The sequence below is a fragment of the Phocoena sinus genome, chromosome 17, assembly GCF_008692025.1.
Source record: "Phocoena sinus isolate mPhoSin1 chromosome 17, mPhoSin1.pri, whole genome shotgun sequence".
Taxonomy (NCBI): Eukaryota; Metazoa; Chordata; class Mammalia; order Artiodactyla; family Phocoenidae; genus Phocoena; species Phocoena sinus.
The window spans coordinates 65,071,728-65,080,684 of record NC_045779.1 but is presented as its reverse complement, the minus strand read 5'-3'; the positions used below and the strand labels follow the sequence as shown (position 1 = coordinate 65,080,684).

General features: G+C 53.5%; 1 protein-coding gene across 1 annotated transcript; it reads right to left on the bottom strand.

Moving 5' to 3' along the window:
• Positions 1 to 425: 425 nt before the first annotated feature.
• Positions 426 to 8,331, bottom strand: TRIB1 (tribbles pseudokinase 1). Its single transcript, XM_032610183.1, has 3 exons — positions 7,098 to 8,331; positions 4,753 to 5,045; positions 426 to 2,226 (listed from the first exon to the last, which is right to left on the bottom strand). Exons 1-3 carry the CDS (start codon positions 7,455 to 7,457, stop codon positions 1,761 to 1,763), a joined length of 1,119 nt encoding a protein of 372 aa, XP_032466074.1. The 5' UTR covers positions 7,458 to 8,331; the 3' UTR covers positions 426 to 1,760.
• Between the last annotated feature and the right edge of the window lie 626 nt (positions 8,332 to 8,957).

Below are 8,957 nucleotides of genomic sequence, written 5' to 3'. Positions count from 1 at the left end.
CATTTACGAAACCAGATTTATTAAAATTTATTAAAATTTCTCTACAAGTCAGAAACAGCCGTCTCACATATATACACATGTACAGGAAGGATCTAGTGTTTCGAAGCCCCAGCCAGCCCAGAGTCCTCAGCCGGGTCATGTATCACAGATACAACATTCAAGCAACCACAAGAACGTTAGTGGGACGGAGGCTTCTGTCCTCCCTCTTCTCCAAGTCCCATGATTCTGTCAAGGTAATATTGCCAATGATCATTCACATTTCACGTGGCCTTAGACACGCAGGTTATTCAGACAGACACAGACAACAGAACAAGCGTCAGAGCCAAAACAACAAAAAAATCGGACATATGTATAAAAGGTACACTATATGTACAAAGTACACAGTACGTGAGGTATACACGGTATTCTCACAATGCATGTTAGTAGTTTGCCTAGGCGTAGCCCTTAAAAGTGACTGCCTGTTTTTGTGCCATTTCTCAAAATACAGTATGTTTGGTTTACCCGTTTAATCACCTGATTTCAGTACTGTCTATTTACTGATATTTCATCTGTACTTGTTTTTTTAATGCAAGTTGCAGTTTCTTTGTTAAGCTCTATCTTTTGTAGGTAGTGAGTTCCCATCTCTGGAAGCATTCATAAAGAGGTTGCAGACCCAACCTGTGAAAGAAGCTGTGTGTCGGGGGGCGGATTTCTGCATTGGGAGGTGGCAGAGAAACGAAAGAAGTTGGACCAGATGACTTTTAACGTCCCTTTCAAGTTTAAAGATTTGGGGCTTGCTATTTCATCCCAGATACTGATGATACAGATGTATTCATAAGCCACACCACATCTGAAATATTCACAACCTGTCACGCAAAACTGCAGACCATACCCATGGGGGTGGTTAAAGTATAATTCTGGAAGTTAGTCCGAGAACTAAGACTAACCAAAATTCACTTTCTCTGAAGCACAAAGATGTTTAACATTTGCTCTTGGGAGAGGGAGTGGAGAGCCTTCTTATCTTTCTCCTCCTAGACAAAATGCTCCACCCTGAGATGGTCTTGGGGAAAAAAGTGAAGGATAAATGCTAACATATTTGAGGGGAACCAAGAAAGCTAATGGTTTCCAAGTGCTCAAATTCTTGTTAAAAGTCTCCAGTCTCTCTGTCTGAGCTCAGAGTTCTAAAATAGCCAGGAGTTTGAATCTTTTATGATACTTTTCCACAGTTAGCTGGTAAGTACTTTTATAGTGAAGGGATGGGAGGGCGCATTTCAAGGTCAGAAAAGAAGGCATTAGTGCAAATGAGGTCTTGGCAGGAAATGGAGGAGAAATTCTGGGTTCGTGGTTCAGGCAGGCTCCTCTGCCCCTGAAACAGTCTGCTCCGAAAAGATGAAGAAAGGGTGAGTGTTAAACCAAACCAGAAAAAACAACTTTCCGATCAGAGAAGCTAGGGTAGCAAAAGTCTGGCTACCAAAGACAAGTTCGAAGATGGCAGGTTTATTGGCCCAAATTATTTGTCACCCTGTTAAAAATATGGTTATTGCCCAAAATGCCATTGTGCGATTCATTTCCTCTCCCTTTAGAATGTTCATTTCACTTGATCACATGCTGCAGGATATCCATACTCCTTGCCACCTGTAAAAGATGCGGAACCCCCATATCTGACACAGGGACAGCTGGCGAAGGTTCACTAAGGGAAACAGCTCTGCAGGAAAGGCCTGTCCATCTTTAGAAATGGAAATGCCATGTGTGAGAATTATGAGGTTTCTGAGGTTTGGGGATTAGCAGAAGAAGGAACTGATGTCACTGTCCTCCTGGTACTCTGGAACAATCTGGTCGGAAGTTCCTATTTCTGAGTCGACGTACCCAGGCTCCAAGACAGACTCGAACCAGGGATGGAGTAAGATCTCCGGAGCAGTGAGTCTTTCTGAAGGCTCCCGTCTCAGGAGGCTGCGAATGAGGCACCTGGCTTTGGGGGAAATGTGGTCAGGAATGCAGAACTGTCCACGTCGGATTTTGGAGAAAAGGGCACTGGGGTCTGAGTCATGGAAGGGGTAGCGTCCCACCAAAAGGGTGTAGAGCATCACCCCGAGGCTCCAAACGTCCGCTGCCTTTCCGGAGTAGGTCCCTGTGGTGTTGAGAATCTCCGGGCTCACGTAGGCTGGGCAGCCATGTTTGTCTGACAAAGCATCATCTTCTCCCTTAATTATGTGTGTATCTTCTAGACTTTCCAGTCTGAGCTGGGTTCTGTAGGAGAGAGGAAACAAGCCATTACTTCCAGCTACTATGAAAACCAAGGCCTTCCCAATAATAGCGCCCACAAGTACTCATCGCAAAGGCCCAAGGAATGCCAGTTACCCCTTCATCCAGTTAGCAGTGCCTTGCATCACCCTGGAGGACTCAGGATTTCACAAACCAATACAAACTGCAATAAACATTAGCAAAGTATTGAGAGAGAGCCTGGGGTGGAGGGTATGATGCAAAGCCCCAAATACTATTCATTATGCTACAGCTTATAAGACATATCCTAATAGGGGTTACACAATTTACAAAGTTCACATTGCAGCAGTGGGAGCCTGTCTCAGGGGAATGCTGACATTTCTCCAAAAGCTATCAGGGAAGAGCAGCTTCTCCTACTGCTTCAGGGAGAGCCTGGGCATCCTACAAGCCGATCTTATCTCTTATCATGCCACTGACTGCCAGGGCTACTTGGACCCGTTGCTTGGCATTACAGAACACGGAGCCCAAGGTCACTGTTACTGCACACAGGTTGTTAGCACTCCTGTTCACATCGATATATACACACAGAGGGGATTCTGTCCACCTGAGCCCAAGCCATGACGCCATGACGGGAAATGTACATGGAATGTTAATTACATTTATTGGGATGTTTAATTGCAAAGAATGCTTAGCCTGGACAGAAAGGACAAAGAAAAACATCCGGTGGATTTGAAAGATGCAGGAGCCCTAAAACGCCCTCATATGTGTGCACACACACACACGCACGTACACACACACGCACGCACACCCTAGGATGGCACATCAACACCTGAGCTCATTTACTCAGGTAAGGGTTTATCTCTTCAGGTTAACAACTAAGGTTTGAAACATCTTTAGTTAAGGCTCTCTGATGAAGCTGCAGGTGCCTCCTTGTTCAGATCCAACCACTCAAGCCTCTTGGCTCCCCCAAAGCCCAGAGCCATGTGGGGAGTCTCCAATACATGGTGATCACTTATGCTCCCCCCAGCTTCTCTGAAACAGCCCTGTGTCAGTAAGTCACTCGTTGTGAAGTTAGACGCAAACATTTGGTATGGGCTACTGGGTCAATTCCTTTTCCTCTCAAAGGTCTAGTTCTTTTTTGTTTTTTTTTCTTCTTCTTCCTGCCTTCCTGTTCCCTGGAGTGTAGTATACATGTACTAACTTCAGTATGTCCTCAGCCTGACCTCCCCCGCCCCCCGTCCCCCCCTCCCGTCGTTATGTAAAATACCCATTGGTTCTGTAAACGGAAAATATGACTCAACCCACACTGTCTGCCACTGATTGGCTGTTGTAGTGCTAAAACCCTGCACCTGTGCTGGTTACACGAATAGCGTCAGCCTGTCATTGCTTAACCCTCGGGTTGCCAAACTCCACGCACATGACATTTGCCTGTGCAATAGCAGATTTCAACAGTAAGCAAGGAGGTGTGTAAGGTGTGTTTCAGAAAATACATCACCATATCAAAAGAGAGTGTTCCAGGAATTGGAAACTTCTTCAGTACCAACACTTTGCTTTTCTTTGCTAATCAGTATGATCCAATGACTCTTGCAAGGTCAGACACAAAACCATGCTTTCTGGCAACTCAACCCTATACTTTTTCATAGGACCTGAAGTCAAGGGTAAAAAAAACACAGGTGGGGTGAGCCCTGCATGAATACCTACAACGAAGTAACACACACCCACCTGTGCAATTCTACAATGGTATTGCTTTTAATCTTTCCACAAGGGATGTGGCCCACCTCTTAAAATCAGGTAAGGTTTATCTCCTGTGGCTTCCTGAATTCTCAACTGAAACCTCAACTCTGAATCTTAATGTCACATTATTGTCTTATCGAGCTCATCTTGTTCTTTATGAGGTAAGCCATGATCTATATTTAGCAACCAATTCTAGCCAGCTTCCATTTCTCATTCAACTGTGGCTATCTTCTGAAGATACATCCAAACAAGACGTCTAAAAAGTCAGCGGAGAATGGGGAGAAAATATTGGGGGCCAAGCCTGACTCATAATAGGAGTGTAGTGTGAAGGAAAGGGATAGGTTTCTGCAACTATGACAGTCTGACCAGCTCTGTGATACTTACTAGGTACAATAAATAAATAAATAAACAGGGGGGGAAAAAAACAAGAAAAAAAAATCCACTCGGTATAAACAAGGATTTGAAGACATCCTCTAGGAATGGATGTTGTGAAGGGCAGACTGACATTTGTACCCCAGGAGAACTGACCTTTCTGACAATGATGGGGAATAAACCTGATCCTGGGGTGGAAGCAGGGAGGGCATCCTGTCCTCACGTGACATCCCACAGATGCACCAAGGTGTCCCCAGGCCACGTCCACAAGGGTGCAGAAAAACCAACTTTGGCTTTGGCCCCTCTGGAGAGAGGATTTCTAAAGACTAACTCTGAGACAACTGAGCCCTTGGTGTTGTTTTGAACCAACACCCTGCACCTAACTGCTCGACCTGCACCCTCATTTTGGAGTCAAAAGGCACAGGAGAGGCTGTGGAGGCCGCTCACCTCTCCTCCGTGGAGAAGACAAACTTCCTAAGCTTTAGGTCCCCCAGCACGATGGCTGACTGGTGGCAGTGGGCAACGGCAGAGACGATCTGCTTGAAGAGCCGGGCAGCCTCCTCTTCCCGCAGCCTCTTCCGGCTGCGCACGTAGGAGTGCATGTCCCCAAAGTCCCTCTCAAAGAAGACATAGGCTTTGGTTTCCCCAAGGATCACTTCCACAATGCCAGTGATGTTCCTATGTGAGGGCAGCTGGATGTAAGGCCGGATTCTGTCCTGGTAGTGTTTAATGGGAAACACCTGCAGAGAGAAGGGGACTCACTTAGGAGGCTAGAAAAGCAGAGGCTGCCTCCCAGATCCTGGGCTGGGCTGCAGTTCTCAGTCTCTGGGCTTTGGTTGAAAGTGAGGCTCCATTCATTTACCCCAACCTCCTGCAACCCCTGTTAGCTCTGCAACCCCACCTGATGCAGCCTGGGCTACTCCTAACACCCAAAAGCAGTAGCATCTAGGGCTAGCAAATCTCCAAAGAGCTACCATTTGGATGGTTTAAAAGACATCTTCTAGGTATGGCCTTCCGGCTCCAGAGAGCTAAGCTCCTAAGTCCCCACCCCCTGTGGCCCTTTCTCGTTGGCAGGTAATGCTGTGCAAAGTGGCTAATAGAGGTCCCCCTGGGATCTCCAGGAGCAGCCTCTGGAAATGCATGACCTCCTGCAGACCAGAGAGAGCACAGGACATGGTGACTCTGCAGCCTCCAAGTGGAAGAACATACAGCTGGAGAATGTACAGCTCTGTCATTACTCAGAAGGAACAGATGACTCCAAGCGCAAGACTGTCAACACAGCCCTAAGGAACCTGCCGAGGCTGTGACTCAGGTATAAGTAGTCTTGAGTTAAAATTCCCACAGGAGGGATACGGGATCCTCTCGGGAGGGGGGGGGGGGGCGGTTCATTTGTTTACTTATCTCCCCCCCCACCAACTCCCATCCCCACTTTCACTCGGGACATGGGTAGCATCTTCTCTAAGAAGCTGGCTGGTCTCTTTAAGGGCCTTTTGTTTAGTCCGGTTACTCATATCCTAGACTCAACTGGAAACGGTGACACACGGGCTGTCACCATCTGGATTCAGCTATTATCTGCTCGGAGGAACTGGAAGGGGTTGCACAATGACCAGACCCACCCCACCTCTGACGCTCGGTTGCTCCGGCACCAGCTCGAAAAACCTTTCCGCTGCCCCCCTCCTCCCACCCCAGCCCACACTCATACCCTCTGAGCTCTGTTCCCCAGCCATCACGAAGAAAAGATTTTGCCCCCCTTTAAACTGGGCTTGATCACACACGTGAAGTTTCGTTCGGGTCGGACAGTAGGTGGCAGCAGCGAGGCCAGGGAAGGGGAGCTCGGGGGGGTCAGGTGAGTTGCGGAAAACCAAAGAGCGACTTAAACTGAGGGGTGACCCTATGTTTCCGGTGAAAACGAGCAGCCCGGAGGCTTCTCCAGGATGTCTGAGGCCCGGGTGTCCAGCTCGCAAAGGGTGCATGGCCTGTGGGAATGTTCTGCGTCTGTGGGCGCTGGAGGAGAGTGCGGAGGATCCTGTTTGCAAGAGTTGTATCCCCTCCAGGATGGAGCCCCTTATGTTCAAAGGAAAATTGCGGGCCGGAAAAGCAAGACATGAATGGAAGCGAGGGTTCCTAGTCGGTGTGGGCTTTCCAACATTTCTATTCCGGCCAAATACCCCCCGCCCTCGCTGGAAGACCCTCTCAGACTGCTCTCTGGGGAGGACAGGGTTCCGGTTCCAGCGCGGGTTCCAGCCGGAATCCCCAAGACCGGAGCCCAACACGGACTTCCCGCCCCCTTACCACCCACGGCTGAGCCCGGGTGCCTCGCAGCCCCAGCAAGAGAGTTGCCAGCTGCTCCAAGCTCCAAGGAGGCACCCACAGCAGGGCGTCCTTCCAGAAAGAGGGGCGGGGGAAGCGAGGAGAATGGGAAAGGGGGAATGGCATGGCCCTGGAATCCATATCAATTCCACAACTTATGTGGAACGCCACGCACTAAACTCGGCGCTAAGCAAATAACATAGATGTTGTAAAGCAACTGAGCACCGCACTTCCTCTCGACCGCCAAGCCCCCACTATACCACTCCATCCGAACCCCTCAATCCCCAATAGGGTGACCCTGGTCAAATGCTGCCTTAACGGGCTCAAACCCCCTTATCCGCCTTGCCCCAAGCCCAAGCCCTGATAGCACCTTCGGCCCCCGGGCGACGGTGGGCGAGACCCCAAACACCTTTGCCTGCCACCGGGTCCCCTCACCCCGCGACCCCCCGCCGGGTCCCGGGTCCCGGCCCCTGAGTGCCTACCTTGCAGCGCAGCTCGCGGCCGGTGTGGAGGCACAGCGCCCGGGACACATGCTCGCGCTCGGCCAGGGGCAGCAGCAGGTAGTCGGCGATGCGGCTGGGCCCCGGCTCGCTCCCGGAGCCGCCGCCAGCCCCCGGAGCGGCGGGCGGAGGCTGCGGGCTGCAGGGAGAGCCAGGGGGGCTGAGGTAGTCCGGGGGGCTAGAGCACTCGGAGAGACGTGGGCACTTGGCCGCCACGGCCGCCGCGTCGTCCGCGTCCAGCAGGCGTTTGGCCGGGGCGCCCCGGCCGACCGGGAGCAGCAAGGCCGGAGCGCGGGGCTGCGAGACGCCGCTCATAGCAGAGCGCACGGGACCGACCCGCATCCCGTCCCCGGCCGGGGCGGCCCCGGCTTTGTACGTCCTCGGATCGGCGCGGGAAGGTGCAACTGGGTCGGCGCCGGCGCCGCGACTTACTCCAGCCCGCGGGATGGAGGTTGCAGACGGAGCTTGGTTCTGCCCCCACGGGGGGCAAAGCCGGAGCCGCTCCCGGGCGCTCGCGGTACACGCGAGGACCACGGTGGCCGCGCGTCCGGGGAAAGGAGGCCGGTTCGGGTCCCCGGATCCCCGTGGGTACCGGCTCGGGGAGCCTCGCTATTGTTGTAGAGGCTGCCGACAGTCGGGGAAGCAGAGGCGGCGGCGGCCTCCGAGGTCCGGAGCAGCGAGAACAGGATTCCGCAGGCTCGGCGGAGCCACGGAGCAAATGCGCTTCCCGAAGCAAGAAGTGCCGGAACGAAAGCCGGACCAACTTTTCCGCGGCGCCCGGGATCCTACGCGCTCCGGGCTCCCGGCGTGAGTGTGCGCGAGACAGACACGCTCGGAGAGGGTAACTGAGTGTGAGTGTGTGCGCCGCACCGATCCCGGCCAGTGCACTCCTCCTTCTCCTTTTCCTCCACCTCCTCCGCCTCCCGGTGACTCACGCTGTATACACATACACTCACAGGCCGGGCTGTGTAAACAGTTGGGAAGCCGGGTTGTGCAATGAGGTGGCTGCGACGACTCGGGCCCTGCCGCTGGGCGAGCAGTCACCGGAGCGGAGGGGAGGTGCAGCTGGGCCGGCGGGGGCGACGGGGGTGGCCCGACGGCTGGGGATGCTTCGGGCAGAGCGCGCTCCGGCGCAGGTGGCGTGTCCTGCGCGCGCACACGCCCCCCGAGCCGGTCCAGGCGGGAGGAGGCGCGCGCCCTCCCGCAGGCCGCGGGCTCAGCGCGAGAAGCCGGAGAAGGGGGCGGAGGAAAAGTTCCCGTGACGTCAGGGTCCCGGGGAAGTGGGCGGGAGGGGAGGGGCCGTGGGGGGCGAAGCAACCGTTGATTGGTGCGCGCTCCCCATTCACTCCGAGCACAATGGACTGCGGGCGCGCGCACCAGGGCTCTCAGCACCCGCCGCTCGCTGCATTCGCGGGGTGACACCTCTTGCCCCGGGGATCCCCCCAGTGCCCCAAGCCTTGGGACCTCCGGTTGGAGCCGTGGGCGTCGCCGAGGCCCGGCGGTAGCCGGAGGAAGGGAGGAGAGAGAAGGTGATGAATTCCAGAATCAGTCATTCACCCCCACGCGGTGGTTCCGGGGAAGACCTGCGCGTGGTAGTGGATGTGGGTTTTTTTTTTTCCTTTTCCCGCCCCCTCCCAGCTCTAATCCCCAGCGTCTGTTCGCTTCCACAAATAGAACCTTCTGTTGGATGAAATAAGAGCAAACACTGGGCCTTCTGCGCTGCCTCCACCTCCACGCCCCTCCCGCGCCTGCCGCCCGCCTGGATTGCACGGAAATAGCTCCTCCGGGCTCTCGGGCCGCCCCTTCGCGGTGACTCGCAGAAAGAGCTTCCTGAGCCGGGGC

Excerpts from the sequence above, each read along its gene's own strand:
- TRIB1 (XM_032610183.1), bottom strand. The coding sequence starts at position 7,457 with ATGCGGGTCGGTCCCGTGCGCTCTGCTATGAGCGGCGTCTCGCAGCCC. Across the intron at positions 5,046-7,097 it reads GCCGCGAGCTGCGCTGCAAG|GTGTTTCCCATTAAACACTA; the intron begins GTAGGCACTCAG and ends TTCTCTCTGCAG. Across the intron at positions 2,227-4,752 it reads GTCTTCTCCACGGAGGAGAG|AACCCAGCTCAGACTGGAAA; the intron begins GTGAGCGGCCTC and ends TCTCTCCTACAG.